We start from the raw sequence: 21,155 nt of genomic DNA, 5'->3' as shown, positions 1-21,155 counted from the left end.
GCAGTAGAACAGAAGGTCAGAAGTCACGTTTGACTGGAGCCAGATTTTTACATTCAAGCCCAGAATTTGATTTTTGGTGTTAATCACATGTAGGGGTTGGGTTTTTCTGGAGCTTACTAATATTTGATGAACAACTTTATAAAGCTATCTGCTCATTGTTATTCCAGAAATACTTTTACCAGTGTAATACTGTGCTGTGAGTATATGTTGCAGCATAGGCAAAACAAAATATATGCGGGATAGTCTTTGCCAGGTTGCCTGTGAGTGGCCTGGGGAAGCTGTACTGACATGGGAGTGAGGATTTCTTCTTCCACTGGGCCAGGGCTCCAGCACAGTGCTGCAGGAGGGTAGATAGCTGAAAGTGTGGTCTTTCCTGGGAGATGCAAATTGCAGTTACTTCATGCAGACCATAGGCTAACCTAGATATTTCTTGTATAGTTTACTGTAGGATTCTGTGAGATATTTATTGATCAGGGCTTCTCCCTTTTTAAAGATAAAAGAGGAAATGAACTATAATTATAATAACTTTAACTTAAAAAACATTATTTTCCTTTTCTCATTTTAAGACACCTTAGCTCTGCTTCTAACTGATGTACTACTGTTCTTACAAGAAAAAGATCAAAAATACATCTTTGCAGCTGTTGTAAGTATATTATCAGATGTTTGAATTTACACATTGTTCTTTATTTGTATATTCCTGTATTTTTGCATATATTTGAAAATTAGGTCCTTTTCTAGGTTATTCCCACATGTATGTTTGTTGTTTTTTTTCTAAAATCCTGGTGGTGTATTCAGAACAGTAATATGCCAGTATATGGAAAATTAAGTTTATTTTCAAAATTAAATCATTTTTTAGGAAGAAGGATGAAAATAACAGAATGATATGTTTAGTGCCATGCCTTATCTGATTATGAAGGCAGGAAGTAGAGCAGGTTCTTCAATTATCTAAAATAAATTTTAACTTCTGGTTCTGTAAAACAAAACAGAAGAACAATTTTAACTGCAAATGTAGTAGTAAGCACACATAAAAATGTATGAAAAGTCATGGAGAGAAGTTCCGAAACTATTTAAATATAAACGTTATATGAATACTGTGCCTCAGTATCATTGAGCTTCTGGGATTTACTTTTTAGCACATACCCAGTGCTTTACTTGTTCATAAATCATAGAATCATAGAACAATTTGGGTTTAAAGGGACCTTAAACCCCCCTGCCATGGGCAGGGACACTTTCCACTAGATCAGGTTGCTCAAAGCCCCGTCCAACCTTGAACACTTTCAGGGAGGGGGCATCCACAAATTCTCTGGGCAACCTGTTCCAGTGTCTCACCATCCTCACAGTAAATAATTTCTTCCTTATATCTAATTTAAATCTACCCTCTTTCAGTTTAAAACCGTTACCCCTCATTTTATCACTACACTCCCTGATAAAGAGTCCTCGTCTTTCCTCTGGGCCCCCTTTAAGTGCTGGAAGGCCACTGTAAGGTCTCCCTGGAGCCTTCTCTTCTCCAGGCTGAACCACCCCAACTCTCTGAGCCTGTCCTCACAGGGGAGGTGCTCCAGCCCCCTGATCATCTTCGTGGCCTCCTCTGGACTCGCTTGAGCAGGTCCATGTCCTTCTTATGTTGAGTGCCCCAGAGGTGAACACAGTACTCCAGGCGGGGTCTCATGACAGTGGAGTAGAGGGGGAGAATCACCTCCCTCAACCTGCTGGCCACACTTCTCTTGATGCAGCCCAGGATACGGTTGGCTTTCTGGGCTGTGAGTGCACATTGCTGGCTCACAGTCAGTTTTCCAACCACTGATGCCCCCAAGTATTTCTCCGCAGGGCTGCTCTCAATCCAGTCATCACTCAGCCTGTATTTGTGCTTGGGATTGCCCCGACCCATGTGCAGGACGTGGTCTTGTTGAACTTCATGAAGTTTGCACAGGCCCACCTCTCAAGCCTGTCAAGGTCCCTCTGGATGGCATCCCTTCCCTCCAGCGTGTCAACGGCACCATGCAGCTTGGTGTCACCAGCAAACTTGATGAGGGTGCACTCAATCTTAGAATGTATTTTAAAATAGTTTAAAAAGATGTCTGAATACTCCAAACTTGCAGCCTCTTACACCTGGTGAGAACATATGTAGTCTGACTATACCAGGACTAGAATTAGTTCAATTAATTGAAAAATTTTGCTCTTCTAAGTGTGATAAGAGACTCATTTGTTATTTGCATGTGCTGTGACTGTTTCCCCCAGGACCAGAAGCCTTCTGTTATCTCCCTTCAGAAGCTCATAGTAAGAGAAGTAGCCAATGAAGAAAGGGGGATGTTTCTGATTAGCACTTCATCTGCAGGGCCTGAAATGTATGAGGTTCATACCAACTCCAAAGAAGAACGTAACAACTGGATGAGGCATATTCAAGATGCAGTGGAAAGGTAGAGGAAAAGGCTTTTGTTTTTCATCCTGGCAGCCCAAAGCAGATGGGAGGTCAGTTGGATATTCATGGCAGAGTGCTCTCTGTTCTGCATTGCACTGGATTCATCCTGTGAGGTTGGGTTTTCCTCTGAGCTCAGGATTCACAGACCCCAAAACCTTACTATCACTTCTGCAAAACTTCCCATGTTACCTCTGGTTTCCCACTGAATCAGCAGACCCTCCCTGCTCCCCATTAGATGTCCTTACCAGCCACTGTAAGCTTTGCTTTACCTTTGCTTTTGGCACTGGATGCTTTCCAGAGTCCTGCAGGTGTCCATACAACCATTTTTGGGAAATCCCCAATCATGCCCGTTATCTTGGTGTGAGCTCCTTAAGAATGGCAGGGAAAGCATTGCTCCTCATGGGGTCCAAGCTTATGCTTAGCACAGCAAACCTGCTTGAGGGCTAGCCACCCATTTGCTGCATGATGCAGCACTGACAGAGTTAAAAGGAGTCCTTCAGTCTGATTTATGTCCTTACTGCCTTTTAAAGAAGCAGACAAATGGTATGCTTCTGGTTTGTACCAAAAGTTGGTGCTGGTGAGTTCTATTTATTATGAAAGCAACACTGTACTGAAGATGAATATATGATGTGCAGATTTTGCTTTATCCACCTTTGTTTGTCTTTCGTCTGTGAAGTTGTCCACAGGAAGAAGAAGGAAAAATGAATGAATCTGATGAGGACAGACATATTGCTGAGGCCAAAGCATCCAGAATTCAGAAATGTCAAGGTGCAGTACCTTTTCTGTCACTCTGAAAGCTCCTGCATCCTGAGAGTTCAGGATGAATGAATCATGTGCCCGTACTGGTTGATGAGTTCAGAGTGGCTCGATAGGCAGAGTCACAGTGGAGAAGGCTGGGGTGGTTTGATGGTATCATGTGAGTTTATTGAAAGAGAACCATTTTTTTGCCAAACACTTTATATTTTTTCTACATTACCATTGGTAAAAAAGAAGAACAACAATGAATGCTTTCAGAATAAACACCAAATTTCCCAGATTAACATCAGGGCCAGGTAGTTCCTTGTTGGTGGAAATATCTCAAACGTTCAGTAATTGTGTGGCTTTGTGCTTGTTCATGTTATTTCATCCTTAGCTGCTATTATTTTTATGTGAAAATGTAGCTGATAGGGATAAATTCTGCTTTATTGGTTCTCCTACATCTAACTTACACATCTTTATACTTCTGCAAAGAGAGAAATTCGACCAATGTCCTTCCTGTAGAGAGCCACAGGGAAGGGCATCTTCTGCTGAGAGTAGATGTTCTTCTTTGACATTGAGGCAGTGAATCAGCACATCTTCTGACTGCCTGAGTCAAGTGCTTTTCCAGCATTGATCATTGCATGGATAACATGAGGTAGCGGAGGGCCCCAGAGTGCAGCCAAGGCCACCTCATCAGGGTAGGGCACTCGCCTGGCCCTCTGCCAGGATCTGTGCCACCTTTCAGTAGGACAGACTATGGAATGAATTTGGTTCCTGGCCACTTAAAAAAGGCCTAGCTTGTGTTAGCCATGTATATGTGATGTAAGGATTAGAAGGGTGATTGGGGAACGTACTTTGCCTGCACGATAAAAAACATTAATACAGCGTTCAATTTTGTTTGGCAGAATCACTGAATAACCAGGACCATCAAATCTGTAGTTATTTGGAAGAGAAGTTGCGTATCTATGCAGAACTGGGAGGTGTGAGTGGGTTTGAAGATGTTCATGTAGAACCTCACCTCCTTATCAAACCCAATTCTGGAGAAACTCCACAGGCTGTTTCATTGGTGGCAGCAGCACTCAGAGAAGGTAAGTTTGCATGGGAAGAGTGAACTCTTCACATGGGCAGATAATTCAAGGTAACAAAGTACAACTGTGTTGCCTTATGCTGTGATTCTATCAAGTCTCAAGAACTAGCAGTTAAAACTGAGCAAAGGGCATTGAAGAGAAGTCTCCCAACTTCATACTTGTCAAATGCATGAGATGATACCTGTCAGATTGTAAGATAAGGCATATGTTTAGTGCTTAGCATCATATGTAAGCAGGCAGGGACAAGGTGTTAGATTGCACCTGAGGATTGTTTCCTTAGCTGTCCTCTTTGCAGTACAGGTCTGTGAAGCAGATCACAGGATGCAGTGTGATATTGCATCTGATCACTGACCTTCACCTACCTTCGTTGATTTGGTGACAGATCAGAATCATATAGGGTCATACGCAGACCAAGCTGCAGGTGATTTTGGCAGATCTGCTAAGACACACCTGCCAGAACTGTTGTAGGAGCCATGTTTTTTCTGCATACTATCTAACAAAGAGATGATAGTCTTGTGCTACCTACAGTGCTGTCCTAGGAAGGAAGGGAACAGTATTTGTGGATACTATGCCTAGTTGGAAGTTCAGCTAACTCCTGCTAAACTCAGATGAAAAGAGTCCTGGTAAACTAAGCCATATCCAGTATGGGCCATACACTCTTTGAGAAGGACTACAAGATTTCAGCATCACCTAAACTGAGAGCTGTGGGCTAAGAATCACATTTCAACCAATAAAGCAATGAAGATTAGTCTCCATCATCATTAGGAAGTCAGAGGGCATTTTATTGACAAAATTGATAAAACTTGGGTAGGGAATATAAGTCAGTGATGAAACAGTAAATGTCATTTTAGCTAAAATGGCAGTCTATACTTACACACCTTATTCTGCCCACTTTTCATTTTCACTTTCTCTTGTATTAATGTAGATGTTGATGATGTCTTGGATTTCAGGATTCTTCAGCACACTGTAAGGAACTTACAATTGCTTACACTGTAGGCAGTTTGTGGGGATCATTTTCCAAAACAAAAATACTAAGTCCCTGAGCTAATATCAGACTCTGTAGGAATAAAGCATTGCTCACAGTAGAGGAGGAGTGCTTAAGCAAATTGGATATACACAAATCCATGAGATGAAACAGGATAAATCCAAGGCTGCTCAGGGAGCTGACCAATGTCATTGTGAGGCTGCTTTCTATAATCTTTAAAAGGTCACAGTGATCGGGAGAGGTTCCTGATGACTTGAAGGCAAGCATCACACCCATCTTGAAGAAGAAATACTTAGGAAACTATGAAATAGTCAGCCTCACTGCCATCTCTGAGATTGTAATAGAGCAAATCCTCCTGGAAACCATTTCCAAGAACATGGAAGACAAGAAAGTGACTGGGAACAGCCAGCACAGATTCATCAAGGGCAAATAGTGTCTGACCAGCCTGACAGGTTTTATGATGAGAGGGGAGCAGTGCATGTTGTTTACCTTGACATCTGCAAGGCCTTCAACACTGTCTGCACTGTCTGTAGTATCCTTATAGTTGAATTGGTGAGATGTGAACTGCATAACTGGGTGGAGAATTGGCTGGACTGCTGGGCTGAAAGGATTGTGATCAGTGATATGATGTCCAACTGGCAACATGTTATTAGGGGATTCCCTTAGGGATGGATCCTGAGACCAATACTGTTCAACATATTTATTAATGAAGTTAACCAAGGGATTATGTACAGTCCTAGCAAATTCATGGCTGTCACCAGATGAGGTGGGGTGATCAATGTGCTGGAGAGACCTCTGTAGATTGGGAAAATGTGCTAAGAGAAACCCCTAGATATTTGACAAAGACAAATGCGAAGTCCTGCATCTGGGATGGAGTAATCCCATGTGTTGGTACAATCTGGACACTGACTAGATAGAAAATAGCTTTGCAGAAGTGCATCTGGGAATCCTGCTTGACAGCAGGTTGACCATGAGGCAGCGATGTGCCCTTGTGGCAAAGAAGACCAACTGCCTCCCAGGCTGCTGCATTAGAAGAAGTGCCAGCGGGTTGAGGGAGATGATCCTTCCTCTGCTTACTCCTGGTGAGTCCTATCTGAAGTGCTGTGACCAGTGCTGGACTTCCCCGGGCAAAAGAGACATTGACAAACTGGAGAAAATCCAGTGTAGGTCACCAACATGACTAGGGGGCTGGAGCACATGACTTCTGAGGAGGAGAGGCTGAGGTAGCTCGTCTGTTCAGCCTTGAGAGAAGAAGTCTTGGTGGGATCTCATTGCTGTCCTCAGCTGACTTAGTAGGAGGTTACAGAGAAGCCAGATTTTTTTGCAGAGACACATAGTGATAGGACAAGAGGCAACAGGTGCAAGCTGGATCACAGGCAATTCCAATTAAATGAAAGGAAAAATTATATACCATGAGGGTGGTCAAAAACTGTAACAGGTTGCCCAGAGAGGCTGTGAAGTCTCAGTCTTTGGAGATGTTAAAAGCTTGTCTGTGCGAAGCTCTGAGCAACCCAATTTAGTTTCATCAGCTTTGAATAGGCATTGGACTAGATGACCTCTGAAAGTCCCTTCCAACCTAAATTATTATATGATTCGATGTCACTGATTTTTTTAAGGGGCCTCTGTAATTCTGCATGTTTTCCTCTCTAGTTGAAAGTCTACATGTTGCTGTAACGACATCACAAGCGAGTGAAACAGAGAGATCACCAGAGGAAGGTATTGAGGAATTAAGTGTGAAGGACAGATTTAGTGCCAATGAAATCTTGAAATCGGTTCCTGGTGGTGAGTAAAATTTGATGCTTTTACATCTTCAGAGTGCTAAAATAATTGATACCGGATTGTTTTTTTGGAAAGCTCTCTCAGTCTATGGCACAATCAATAGAAAATAATGTAACAAAAGTTGTCTTTGGGCAACTACTCAGATAGTGTAAACTGTCGTATAACTTCATTGAAGTAAATGGATGGCTTGTATCCACTGCACCTTTTTTGTAGCATATGCCTTCATTCAGCAACATTGAATCAGATTTGGGTATCTCCATACACTTTCTCATCACTGTTGCTCAGTTCCACAGCAGATCTATACTGACCATTTTCCAAGTCAGCCAATTTTTATGAGAAGGCCTGAAAACCAGGACTGACATTCCAATAATTGGTAGCATGGATTTCTTGCAAGAAAATGCAAATAAAGTCCTGTAAAAACTATTGCTGCAGAGCATTTTTAGTGATACGGCTATACTTACCTCCAAACTTTCATAAGTGAAACACTAGTAATTTTTATGGTAGGAAAACTGGATTGTCCCACCTGTGCCATCCTGGCTTCCAAATTTTTTTTCCCCAGCCTAGAATCCATTAAGTAACTCCAAATTATGTAAATCTCTATTTTCAGGATCCTGTGAGGAACTGTAAAAAAAGTGTGTCCTTTGTTTCTTTAGTCAGAATATGCTTTGATACCTTTCTCTTGCATTTTATTGGGGCTTTATTTGTTAGATGCAGAAATAAAAGAAGTTGAAGAACCATCTGAAGTCGATCTCAGTGTTGAAAAGGCAATGGTATGTGCCAATCTAGAAGATAAGGTATTGTAACCAATTTTTCTTCCTGTGTTGCACGTACCACTCTGGGCACTGTCCAAATTTTTATGGGGTATCTAAAGACTGTTCCAAAACACAAAGCATGGAATAGGCACATTTCACTCAAATCCAGATAATTCAATTTAATAGCAGTCACTGCAATTAATAATGAATTTTTAAAAGGCAATCATAAACAATCCAAATGCAGAACCATTTTTCTGCCAGGTTTACAGATTGCTGGATTGTAATAACAGCCACTGTTTCTGTACCACTTGCATGGGCCACTTAAGAGCCTGGTTCTCTGCTGTCATCATTCAATACATCCATCTCTATGGATCTGACAATAGTATCCCATCTACTCCCTCCTCCTATTCACAGGATGATGAAAGTCTCCTGCAATGACAGAGACCTCAGCTAATGCAAGGAAGACTTATGCACTGGAAGAACTTCGTCCTGAGAACAACCACATAAAATAGGATGGATTGTCTTACACCAGCTTGCTTCAGAATTATGAATTAAAACAAAATGGAGCAATTAGAGAATAGAAGAGAAACTGTCCATTTTTCAAAGTCCTGTAACTCATAAACAAATCTGGGAAACAAGCAGAATCAAAAGTCAGTTCTGGGCAAAATTAGGAATGGCAAATTTTATGTAGCAGCAGAGTGTTAGAGTAAGAGCAGTATGAATTACTGTGTGGAAATAAAGTGAACTGTAATTGTGGAGTCCTTAGATGGAGAAGCAGGACCACAAAAGGGATAAAGGGGAGAGAGAAGAAGAGAAGATAAGTGACTTGAAATGGAAAGCAAAGTTTGCTAGAAAAGGAGATGCTTAATGCTAACATACTGTCTTTGCATCAGATCTGAAAGAGCACTTGTGTGCCTGAAACCTTGGAGTTTTTTTCCTAGCTATTTCTGGAAGACTTTTGCTAATGCACTAATCTCCCTATAAACTTGCCTCATGTTCAGCTCTAGGTCATCCTACTTACCAGACTGCTGTGTTAGAAGGGTGTAGGATGAAGAGTGTGTGTGGAAAAAAAATAGGATGAAAACAAAAGTCCAAGTGAGGGAACACAGAAACTAGGTGAGGGGAAATAAAATAACCTAATAGAGGATAGAGGGGCTCAGATTTAGCCCATTAAAAGTTCCAGTAGCTCCACATGAAAACATTGCCATTGGGGTTATAGAGAAGATAGAGCCAGGCTTTTCTCAGAGGTGCACAGCAAGAGGATGAGCATCCCAGATTACAAGTTACAGCAAGGGAAATTCTGACTGTATATAAGAAAAAAAAATAATGAGAGGGATCAAGCAGGAACAGGTTGTCCAGAGAGGTTATGGGGTCTCCACAGAATCATAAGAGTGGTTTGGGTTGGAAGGGGCCTTAAAGACTATCTAGTTCCAACACCCCTGCCACAGGCAGGGACACCTTCCACTAGACCAGGTTGCTCAAAGCCCCGTCCAACCTGGCCTTGAACACTGCCAGGGAGGGGGCATCCACAAGTTCTCTGGGTAACCTGTTCCAGTGTCTCATTGCCGTCATAGTAAAGAATTTATTCCTTATCTCTAAACTAAATCTACCCTCTTTCAGTTTAAAGCCATTACCCCTCATGCTATCCCAGAGTTGACTGGAGAAGGCCCTGAGCAACCTCATCTAACTTTGAAACTAGCCCTGCTTTGAGCTGCAGCTGGACTAAAGGGATCTGCAGCAAACTATTCCACCCTAAGTTACTGTTCTGGTCTGGCCTGTTATTTGGGCAAGACTCGTCACATTTTACCATGTCAGAATCAGGTTTACCAGGAGGTGGCAGAATGAGCAAACAAAACAGGCAAGGCAAGTGCTTTCAAGGGTAGAGGATGTTCTCCTGCCTGCCTTCAGTCGCTGGGTGTGCAGTCCTGGGTTTGTGGGGTGGCAGCACCGGCCTCAGGCCGTCAAGCCTGGGAAACCAAGAGGTGGACAGCCGGTGCAAAAAACTGCAGCTCAGGGGTTAGATGCTGACCAACTATCAGAAACAAGAGCGTTGTCTGTGCAAGATGTGAAGTCCCAAGTGGGCAGCTGTGAGAGGTGGTCCCCATCTCGTCCCCCCAGTTCCTGCCTTGTAATCACATCTCTCGGGGCTTGTCTGAGGCACTGTGCACACGGCCTGCCCTGGGATCTGACCATCCTCATCTCCTCTGCTGCTCATTGCTCTGAACCAAGGCAGTAGGGAGGGGTGCCAGGGAGGTGGCAGCGGTCTGCAGGACAGGTTAAGTAGCTGAATATATTGCTTCAGACCTAGCTGGACTTCCAGGGCTTGTGCTGAAGCTGTAGTGGTGCAGCTGCAATGCTGCTGTCACCCCGGCTAGCACAACTAAACCTGCCTTGGGCTCATCCCCTAGTGCTCAGGTGGTGCTGCAGTGAGGAGACCAGAGGTACTTGGGCTGGCCACTTGTTATCCCTTGGCCATACCAAAGCCAGCCAAGCCTTCAATAACCCTGTACACCTCCTTTTTTGAATTAAAAAGGGCTTCAAAAACTGAAAGAATCCCCACTCATGTTCAGCATGTGGGCTCTCCTGTGTACACTCACTCCTCCTCATCCTGACAGCATCTCCTTCTCCTCTCTCCCTCTTGACTCTGGTCTTCCTCCTTACCCACTGCTCGTCTTGGCCACCCAGCAAAGGGACAGTGGAGCTCCCTTGTGTCAGCCTTGTACTGCACAGAGACATCCATGCAAAGTCCTCTGCTTCTTACCGTAGAGATGAGGAGTTATGTGACTCATGGGTGCAGTGAGAAGTGGAGGAGGAGGTGAAGATGTGGAGAGGAAAAGGAGGGAAATACTGAAGGGAGAAAATGAGAGAGGTAGGAAGAGGAGTAGAGGAAGTGCTGCAGCTGATGCTCCTTTTTTCCCCTAGCTTGTCTGCACTGAACTGTGTTTTGGGGCCTGGCCTTTTTTATCTTCATTTTCAGTTATCACAGCTAAATGGAACAGCTGCTTTGCTCGCTGTGGTGGAAATGAGTCTCAGTAGAGAACTTACCAGAATCAGAGAGAGAGCAAATATTCCCCAAACCCTCCTTTGGTCCTCTGGAGAAAAAAAAAAAAAGAGAAAAATCATGCAGGAAGTCTTTTCAGCATAGCCTCAGAAGAGACGTTTTATTCTCCACTGTTTCACCTTATCTTTTTCAGAGGAGCTGTTCTTCATGATGAAGGGATTATGGGTGGAGTCACCCCATAAATTTAGAAAGCTTCTTAGGAAATGGGAGCAGGGTGAAAAGTGTGAAGTGGCTGAGCTTTGCTGCAGTGGACAATAGTAACCACACTGGTGCATTTTGTAGAGTATAGCAAGCACGCAGCCTTTGCTCAGTGCCTCACAGTACATCTAAGGCATTTGCCGTAATCCAGTAATGTGACTTCTGCCAGCTTCTTGCTACATTAATATCTCTATTTTTGAAGAGTCTTGTGCTGTTTCATTCTACTATAAGTAATTTAAACCCAATGTGCTATATATACAGAAGTCTGGTTACTGTATTTCAAAACTGTCAAGTAAACAACAAATGAATGGAAATGTCTTTTCTGTGCAGCATTAGTCACAAGAGGATTAAAATTGTGGATGAAATATTTTTGTTTTTACAGTTGTGCTTAGAATCTCTAGTGATTTCCATGGAAACTCCGGTGTTGATGAATTATTAGTCCTCATAGGTTATTGCTTCTGTTTTTTTTCACATACCCACAAGAAGGTTTGACTCAGCACTGCATAGATTAGCAATATGAATGTCTCCACTAGTTGGTTGTTTTTTTTTTTTAAATCACCTAGATGATACAATTCGAAAGTTAAAAACTACTTTTTAAAGCAACATGTGTTTATTTTAGGGAGGAAGTATGAGTTTCCCAGGATCTACAGGCACAGAGGTGAGTTTATTTAAGACAGAATATAGTAACTATTTAATTAATGGTGGTCAAACCTTTGAAAATCCTTCTCTTTTGTTTTCTAGATTGTACAAGCAATCCAGAACTTAACCTGTCTCTTGTACAGCATACAGGTGACTACTCCACTGCTAACATTGTAGAGTAATTAGTCTTAATAACTTAAGGTTTGTTTTCACGTTGCCCTGCTTTTAGACATTATATCAGTGGATACTTATCTCTACTGGCTGTTGCATAAGTTGTCATATAAAATATTTTTATTCTACATCAGTGGTAGGTTTCTTTTTAAGAACTGAAAAATGCTTGCTTGCTTGGAGATCAGTGCACCCAAAAAAGGATGTGGGTACACTCCAAAAATCTGGGGGGAAAGTAAAATCATGGCGCTAACTGAACTGATGTAATTTCATGTACAAATTCCTGAAATTATAGTTCAAAATATTGAAAAATGTTAGTATTTTGTCTAGAATATTCTCCTGGTTACAAGTAAACAGTGCCTCTGCCACTTAGGTAGCAAACAACCCATTTTAGATATTTCAATCTCAATTAATTATTGTATATATTCTGCAGGGCCTTAGTCTGAAGTTTTTGCGTCTTTCATGCTAAGTTTGAATGTTTTAACATTTTTTTCTTATTTAGATGCAGTTTTATAGTTCTATTTTAAAATGTTTAGTTTAAGTATGTTTAATTTTTATTAATAGCGTATTTCAGAATAATCCTGGAAACCTTGGGCTTAAAAGTTAAGTGGATTAAAACAATGCAAAAGCAAAATAAAAGGCTCTAATTCAGGCAAATTTTTTTAAAAACTGAAAAACAGATAGCTTAACACCAGAGGGGCAGTAAGGCTTGGGATCATTCCTTAATAGTTAAGACCGTGAATTGGCAGTGTAGGTGCAGATAAACAAGCAGAGGATCCTGTCCTTGCCCTGTTTACAAATCACTGGAGCTGACCCAATACTGGAGTAAGATCCAAGAAGTGGGAACTGCACATTGCATAAAGTTAGAAACTCCTGTGGTGGATGGCATGGGGTAACAGGGCTGCAGGAATTCTCTGGGAATGTCTGCCGAACTAGATTCCCATGTCTGCTCTTGAAGATAGACTGTGCAATAAGTGCCTCAGCAGATCTAAGGCTTTCTTGCTTTTCTTTCTTAATCCTAGCTATATCTTTTTGTGTTATTGGAGGATGTCATAATCTCTAATGCAAACAATGTCACAACATCCTTGTGAAGGATGGAATATAGCACTCTCAGTTGTAAAATAAACTATTGAAACATCAAAACCGAAATCATTACTGTACTGCCAATTTCTGCTGCCACCAGATACCTTGGTCAGGTGCATGTAGCAGTATGGTCCTGATGACATGGCTACATTGGCAGGTGCCTGTAAGCGTGATGTTAGTAGGACTGCACTGTTGCAGGTTAGCAAGGAGAGCCTTAGGGTTGCAGTGAGCTGCACTGGAAAAAGTACAGTTTTATCTGTATAAGCCACATCTGTGTTGGGAATACTTTGAGTGTGGCATTCCCAGTGCCTTAATGCCCTCTTTAACCATGAAAACTCATTTTTCCTCTGTGTCTTAACATCCTCTGACAGAACAGGACCCCAATAGTAACTGAAGTGCATGTGCACAGCTGTAACATAAACATATGTAATAATACTAAGTGTAAACCAGAAGCCATGTCAAAAGTGCTTGAAATGGTTGTGTGCTTTTAGAAACCTCTTGGTAAAGACATGAACACAGAATTTTGTCTACTTGCATGAGAAATAACTGCCCAAAAAGCATAAACTGCTGATATTATGGGAGGTTGAGGGAGCATTTTTATATAATGCTTCTATGTAAAAATACAGAAATGAATTAATACTAATATTTAAACATTTGTGTCTTGATTTTGTTGTGGTGTCTAGGCAGCACTAGCTATCCAGGACAGCCACAGAGAACTCAATAGGTTACTCCTTCAAGAGAATGAGAAGACTGGTTGGGGCCATGGTTCTCGGCTAAACCTCCTTCCAGAACAAGAAAAATACTGGAATCTGGAAAAACAAAGGGCAGAGCTGGCCAACATACACAAACTGAAGCAGCAGTTTCAGCAAGAGCAGCAGCAGTGGCTACGTGAATGCGACGAGCGGCAGCAGGAGCTGGAGGCAAGGGAGAGCCGGCTGGGGCAGAGGGAGAGGGAGTGCAGGTACCAGGAGAAGCTGCTGGAGGGGAGCCAACAGGAACTGGTTCTGCAGCTGCAGGAGTACCAGCAGAGCCTGGAGAGGCTCCAGGAGGGCCAGAAAAAGGTGGAGAGAGAAAGAGCCAGCGTGAAAATGCAGAAGCAGCTCCTCTTGCACTGGAAGCACTGTCAACAAAGTAGCCTGTTTTCATCGACAGGGAGCTACGAGGTGTGTGGTTCCTTGCTATAATTATATCCCTGACTGCAGACCTAGAAATGCATTCCTTGATGAATAGACTAGTACATCTGCATTTTGTTGGTTGGTAGTGAGCATGTAGTAAGCTGAGTTACAGGCATATCCAAGGGCTTTGTTTGAACCTCATGAAGTTTAACCAGGGGAAGTGCAGAGTCCTGCCACTGGGAAGGAACAACCCAATGCATCAATATATGCTGGTGACCAACCAGATGGAAAGCAGCTTTGCAGAAAAGGACCTGTGTGTCCTGGTGGACACCAAGTTGAACACAGGCCAACAATGTGCCCTGGCCACAAAGAAGGCAACTGGTCCCCTGGCCTGCATTAGGCAAAGTATTGCTAGTAGGTCAGGGAAGGTGATCCTTCACCTCTGCTCTGGCCACACCTGGAATACTCTATCCAGTTCTGGCTCCCCAGTATGAGAGAGACATAGAGCTATGGGGTGGGGGGTGGAAAGATGGGGATGGGTGTCCAGTGAAGGGCCACAAAGATGTTTGAGGGACTGGGGCATCTCTCCTATAGGGAAAGGGTGAGACTGGTCAGCCTGTAGAAGAAAAGGCTCATGGGGGTTCTCATTAGTGTCCAGAGACAATGGGCACAAACAGAAACACAGGAGGTTCCCTTTGAACATCAGGAAACACTCTTTTACTTTGAGAGGGACCAAGCACTGGCACAGGTTACCCGGGGAGGTTGTGGAGTCTTCATCACTGGAGATACTCAGAAGCTGTCTGGATATGGTCTGGGTGGCCCTGCTTGAATAGAGGAGTTGAACCAGACACCCTTCAGAGGTCCCTTCCAATCTCAACCATTCTGGGATTTTAAGCTGGGTGGCCTACAGAAGCCAAACTTGACTGATGGGTATTAAATTGAGGAGATGGAAATTGTGAGAATCTGTATTTTATTCTGCTTTGCTGCTGTGTTTGCAAGACACATTGTGTCTCCTGCCTTTTGTAGGAAAGTTAAATTATTGTAATGTTTGAGGCATATAAAGCTTTTAGTGAAGTCTTTGGCTACTGTCCTTGTTCCTGGACAACAGCACTGTCTCCAGTGAGGGAAAGCAGTTGCTCCAGGAGTGGGAAACACCAGGCTCCTGTGAACCCCATGTGTTAGGCCCTGCTGTCCCACTTTCCTGAAACAAGCAGCCCCTTAGGGGAAGAGGTTGGTGTGCAGTTCCATCCCTAACAGTATAATTGGTTGGAGATGGTCATTATTAGGGGATGCAATTTAAAGTAGCTCTGAACCTGCTTAAGCATTTAATACTAAAAATAATTAAGTTTTTGTTGAGGGTGAAAGATAGAGGCTGACTCTGAACTCAACTGTCTGGGTGCTCACCTGCCAGGTGGGATCTGGCCTCTAGTCCCTGCCTTGGTGGGTATGGTCTTGGCTTCCATTACTGTTCTCTAAAGCACCTAACAATCAAAACATTTTGCCTGGCTTTTGCATATATTGAAAGCTCACTGACCCACACAGCCGTCTTTTCCCCAGGTTTTCATTTTCACAAGAAAATCTGTAGGGCCTTTCTTCAGGCTGTCACCTCCCTAGTTTTTCAGCTGGCAACTGACCCATAACGGGCAGTGACCATTCGGCATCTAAGCCTGTGCCTGCATGAGAGGGTGAAGGATTGGCCTCTGACCTCCTCCTTTTGATCCAGCTTTTGTGAACGCTGTGTGAACACGACTTATCCATATATGCTTGCCCAGCCCAAAGAATGAAGGTACCTCTTACTAGTATAGCTTGTGGTAAAATTTTGACTTGTTCAGCAGTGCTTAAGAAGTGGATGATAAAACCAAAACTGAACTTACCCATCAGCTTTAATGGATGGGACTTCTGAAATCTTTAGAGGAGAGGAAGTTGAGGGACAATGGTCTGATGCAGGGATGGCCAGGACTGCACACAGATTGAGGCAAAATAATGAAATGCTGAGTGTCAAAGAATAGTAGTTCTTAGTATTTAATGTGTAAGACTACTTTTATTTTTATTTCAAGTAAACTACATGGCTTTGGATGCATTCCAGGCCTTGGAATCATCTTTGTTCTGATTCCACTTCCTTGCAGCAGCAGAGGTGGCTCAGTGTTGCCAGTCAGCCAGTGTTCCCAGCCCAGTGGTTTTGCCATTATACGGAACCTAGCTAGTTTTGGATGGCCAAACATTGCAGTAACTCACACTGCTACTCCTGCTTTTTTGTGAGCTCAGCCTTGGTAAATACCTGCAGGCAGGAAGTCTTTGCAGGATTTGCATTTTCAGCCCCATGGAGCCATGGCTGCTTGCTGAATGCTGTTTGCCATCCCCGATTTGACTGCTGCAGTCCTATTCTCTACGATTACCTGTCTATGTGAGGTACAGTGTTACTTTTAGATTGCAGTGTACACAGATTTACATAAGTGAAATGGTACCTCACTGAGCCATAGGGCAAAATATTAACCCCCTGAAAGGAGTCAGCAGAGCTCAGTGACTCCCAAGTAGCAGTCCTTTGTTATTTGCTACAATTATTACTGAGTTTTCCTGTGTTTTGAGGGGAGCTAAGGCAAAATGTGCTAGGTTATTGCTGTTTATCCCTGAACTCATATCCCATTTAACATGTTTTGAGGTTAACTTTTGGAAAATTAGGTGACTGTTTGCTATGAATCCCCATTTTGTCTGGCAGTTCATTTTATGTATCCTGGTGTAAGAATTCCTTGGGACAATGCTCTTAGTCATATGGTTTAGTTTTAGGTAGTCATGTGGGGAGCAGGGAGTTGGACTTGATGATCCTTATGGATTGCTTCCAGCTCAAGATATTCTATGATTCTGGTGCTAGACAAAGGTGAAAATGCTGTTATGTTGGTTTTTTTTTCCCCCTTCTGCAGATAATGGAACGTAATCAATCGGACAGTTTATGTGGCAAAAGTACATTCTGCTTAAATGAAGCTGTAGTGTGTGTGTCTTTAAGCAGTCTCAACAGATCAGAGTCTTCTTTCATTTATGAGGATGGTGTGTATGGGCTGAACATCTCAAATTCTGATATGGCAAAGACTAGTGAAAATCAGGTCGACCTCGAAATGGACACTTCTTGTCAGCCAACGTTAATGAGTGCACTGTGGAAATCCACTGGTCCTTACCAGCAGATGTCTTTTTCCTGCAAAAGCAACAAAGATGCCTTTAATAATGGTAATTAACACTTTATTTAATTAACAAGTAGTACTGGCAGTTTGCCACCTCTCAGAATGAATAGTACTAGAAAAGAAGACAGCTTGCTACCAGTGGAAGCAATAGATTTTCCTAAAACAATTGCATGCCACTTTGCAAGCTTGTTGAAGGTAAGTGAGAAAATGAACAGAACAATCCAGAAAACTTCTGAAAACCCCCCCCCCGTTTGTGTCTGCATGACAGTGCTCAGAATGTTGTTCTCCCCATATCCTTTCCTAGTGCTTTTTGACTTTTTTTTTGCAAGCTGAAGTCACTCTTGCTTTTCAAATGCATTTTATTGGCTATTTTAGAACACATGTGCATTACTTGATTATTTCTAGTTAGAATAGCTTTTGATTTACCATCTTAAAATGATAATGGATGGTCAAACATCCTCTTCTTTCTTCATTGAGAATGAAGTGGGAATATCTTGAAAGACTCTGTAGTTGTGGAGAGAAAATCCTTCTAAGGGATAATGTAATCTTTGACAATAAGTTTCCATGTTAGTAAAAACAGCTCTTACTGCATTACCTTTCTTTATTTTTGTATTTTATCAGAACCCCCAAAGATATGTAGATTGCATGACAGTTATTGACAGTGGCTATCAAGATAAGTGGAAGAAGCCACCTAGCTGAGCACTGCATTGCACTGAAAATTCCCTGAAGGGCTTAAAAACTCACTAATGAGAAACTCTAAATTATCTGGGTTTTATTTCCTATGTTTCACAGTGCTAGTATTGATCTGACTTTGTGTCTTCATTCTTTCATTATTGTGAGAGTTGCAGAGCAGCCTGTAAAAACACAACAGCTAAAAGTCTTAGGGGACAATGGTATGCTTCTGATGTAATAGGTTAAGTAATGTGGTGGATTTTCCTGCACAGTTGTGAAATTAAGGTGAGACATGGCAAGTCAATACTGTAGCAGTGTCTGAGCTCCTATTTTTCTGTAGCAGGCAGTGCAGGATAACTTCTGTCCTCCCACCAGCTGCATACAGGTCAGGTCACAGAAAAAACAGTAGGCAGCAGGATCAGAAGTTGAAAACATACACAGGTACCAATGGTTTTTAATTGTCTTAGGTCAAATCTTGAAGTTTTTCAAATAAAAAAGTCCTTGATTAAGGAACTTGCTCCTTAGTACTCCTTGTAATGTATTAAGCAGGTATCCACTATAGCCTTACTAGGCCTTGGTACATGGATTGCCAAAATAGCGTTTTATGATCAAAGGTGGTAGGGCAGGCTATCTCATCACCACAATCAGCAAACCAAGCTGATTAGTAAAAGAGATTAATATTTCTAAAAATGCCTAAATAATTAGCCTGGTGAAACTTGTTCTAGTTTGACTGAAGTTGTCATTTTAGTAATAGGTTAGCTAAGCTAGTGCAGATTTGAAAAGGAACACATATGTGGGTTGATACCTCTCAAAAGTGGATTAGCTGGCACTGGGAAATGTTCAGATGCAAGCTAACCAGGATACTTTTTATTGAGCCCACATGAGAGTGTCTGGTTTAATTAAACTGGCTTGTACCAGTTTAATTCCACTGATTCTAAGATAAGCTGGAGGAGCTTCTGTATGTAAAGCTGCTCTTCACCTACAATGGGTCAGCTTTGTCTTCAGCTGCTGCCACTGCATTTTGTGTGGACATCCTTATCTTCTCTGGTAACAGGGCACCAGTGCAGTCCCAGCAGCTTGGGGTCAAGCACTGGCTACAAAGCCTGCCCAAGAGGTAAACAGGCTAGTATAAGTCTCTCTGGCTAAGTCATGTCCATAAAATCTGCAGTTACTGCCCTGACTGAGTCACAAGGCACCTTTGGCAAAATGCAGCAAATCCTTGCAGCATCCTGATGGTGCTGTGAAGCCCCACAGTACATCGCTAGAGCAGACAGGGCTGAGACCCTCCCCCCAGGAAGGTGTGCCATCACATTCCACAGTCAAATTTGTGATTGGATGGTGACAAGTATTTTGTGCTCTGATTGTGCAGTGCATGAGTCTGCATGATTCAGACTTGCTTCTGTCAAGCATCAGGAGCCACCGTACGGGAAGTGAGGAATGAGAATGCTAAACTTCCCCCTGAAAGACAGATGGCATCCAAAGCCCTAGCAAATGGCTCTGCACATGGAAATGAAGCCTCAGCAATGTGAATCAAGCAGAGCAGTACAAACATTTCATACAAGGAAGCTGATTTCATTTATTTTGGCTGTGCTTTTTCCCTGAGAGAGTTTTGTAGAGTTTAAGAAGATCTCTGACCTTGTGCCTTCACTTCCTGATAGCCCTGCAGGATATAGTCAGTTCTGATCACTGTAGTAAGTGAAGTAAAACCAACAGAGATGCAATGAGAGAAAGACTAGAAAGAACTTGAAAGTTAGCTGAAACTTTCAATATTTTCATGAGGATGAATGTTTCATGACATTTTTCTGTTTTTTTGAACCAGCTCTGTGTATAAAGTCTCACAATCATCTTTCAAAAACATTCCTAAATAATAAGTCAAAATGGAACTAAGAAACAAATACTGAGTATGGTTTATTGGAAATAGCCATGTACCAGACACATACATGGCCAGATCTTGCATATAGTAAGTTTTGTGTGTACACAAAAGGAATTTCTTGGGTTTTATTAACTTTTCTAGAATTATTAGGCATCCTGTAAGAAGTCTGGTCTGTCAAAAAAACCCCTTAAATTGTTTAATGAGGAGCACCACCTGAATATGTCAAGGTGCTGCATTCCACTGTATGTTAAGTACTATGCAATTTAGCTTCATAAATATACTCAAATGTAAATGGCTACATTCCTCCAGTGCATAATTTTCCATTCATATTTTCCAAGGTAAGACATATGTCTCTTCACATAGCTAGCATCATGACTATATACCATTGTTTTATGTGTATGGGAGTGAACTTTACTAAAGACCTTGCGGCAAGTTCCCACAAAGCTGAAACTGGCACAAGTACACTCACTAGAAAAGGTGTGTCGTCAACAACAGGAAAATATGATTGAAAGAAAAATGTGTTAATGCTCTACACTAATGGTTATGAAATTATCTGCATGAAAGCAGACAAGTACTTTGGCTAGTTAGGAATCGGGAAGTATAGGTTTTGTGTCAGACTAGACTGAGAATTGAATAAATTATTCTTGCATTTAATTGACATGACAGGTTAACTAGCTGAAGTGATGCCTAAGGTGTTACCTATGGATTCACCTCTTTGATTTCAGGAATCAGTGCAATTTTAATTCTCTTAAGCTTTGAAGTGAACAGCATTGTTCACTAGTACTGACTTTACTTTTTTTTATTCAGATGTTGTAGCTACAGGAACAGAGTTGAAAAGTGATAAATCTCGAAAACTGCACTGAATCTTCCTTCTGGGAGGTTTTTTTCCCCAGGTGTTTGCACTGTTAGCATGGAAGGATCTTTATGCATGATTTAGTGAAAAATATAGTTTAAATCTTTATGGGGAACATAGGAAAAACTGGGATCTCAGGATCACAGCCAAACTTGGAAACAGCCGAATGTCAAACCAGGGAGCAAAAATAGGGCTCTATTTGACTAATGTGATTTTAATCTTTTTTTTAGAGGACAGAAATTTGTACATATATGGATATAAGCAAATGAGATAGTTTGATTTTGGCAAAATAATCCATTTATAGTGATTTTCATCAAAGAAAGTGGTTTCTAGAGGTGTAAAATCTGTAATTTGCAGTAGAAAAAGCAAAAACCCTGGAAACAATGTGTAGTATTCTATAACTCCATTTTTTTTCCTTATTTTTAATAAGAAATTCCCTTCCCATTCCTTAAGGCAGATTGTGCTAATGGTGATTGGTCTATTGAATCTGTTCTTAAAACTGTAGATCAGATTAATTTGTTTTAGTTTCCCATTGGTAATTGAGATGAGGTTTAGAACA

At 41.9% G+C, this 21,155-nt stretch overlaps 1 protein-coding gene across 3 annotated transcripts in view; it reads left to right on the top strand.

Moving 5' to 3' along the window:
• ARHGEF28 (Rho guanine nucleotide exchange factor 28) overlaps window positions 1–21,155 on the top strand; it is a 100,380-nt gene that overhangs the window by 65,373 nt on the left and 13,852 nt on the right. For 2 of the 3 annotated variants that reach the window (XM_074856353.1, XM_074856355.1), the window contains 10 exons: window positions 567–643; window positions 2,239–2,417; window positions 3,096–3,187; window positions 4,063–4,245; window positions 6,881–7,012; window positions 7,718–7,803; window positions 11,640–11,678; window positions 11,762–11,809; window positions 13,594–14,073; window positions 16,944–17,244. In XM_074856353.1, the coding sequence (XP_074712454.1) occupies window positions 567–643; window positions 2,239–2,417; window positions 3,096–3,187; window positions 4,063–4,245; window positions 6,881–7,012; window positions 7,718–7,803; window positions 11,640–11,678; window positions 11,762–11,809; window positions 13,594–14,073; window positions 16,944–17,244 (1,617 nt within the window). The remainder of the gene's footprint in view (window positions 1–566; window positions 644–2,238; window positions 2,418–3,095; window positions 3,188–4,062; window positions 4,246–6,880; window positions 7,013–7,717; window positions 7,804–11,639; window positions 11,679–11,761; window positions 11,810–13,593; window positions 14,074–16,943; window positions 17,245–21,155) is intronic. The other variant, XM_074856354.1, reaches the window with a different exon arrangement.

This window comes from Strix uralensis, chromosome Z (genome assembly GCF_047716275.1).
Source record: "Strix uralensis isolate ZFMK-TIS-50842 chromosome Z, bStrUra1, whole genome shotgun sequence".
Classification (NCBI taxonomy): Eukaryota; Metazoa; Chordata; class Aves; order Strigiformes; family Strigidae; genus Strix; species Strix uralensis.
The sequence above is the reverse complement of the archived record's forward strand: the minus strand, read 5'-3'. Positions and strand labels throughout refer to the sequence as shown.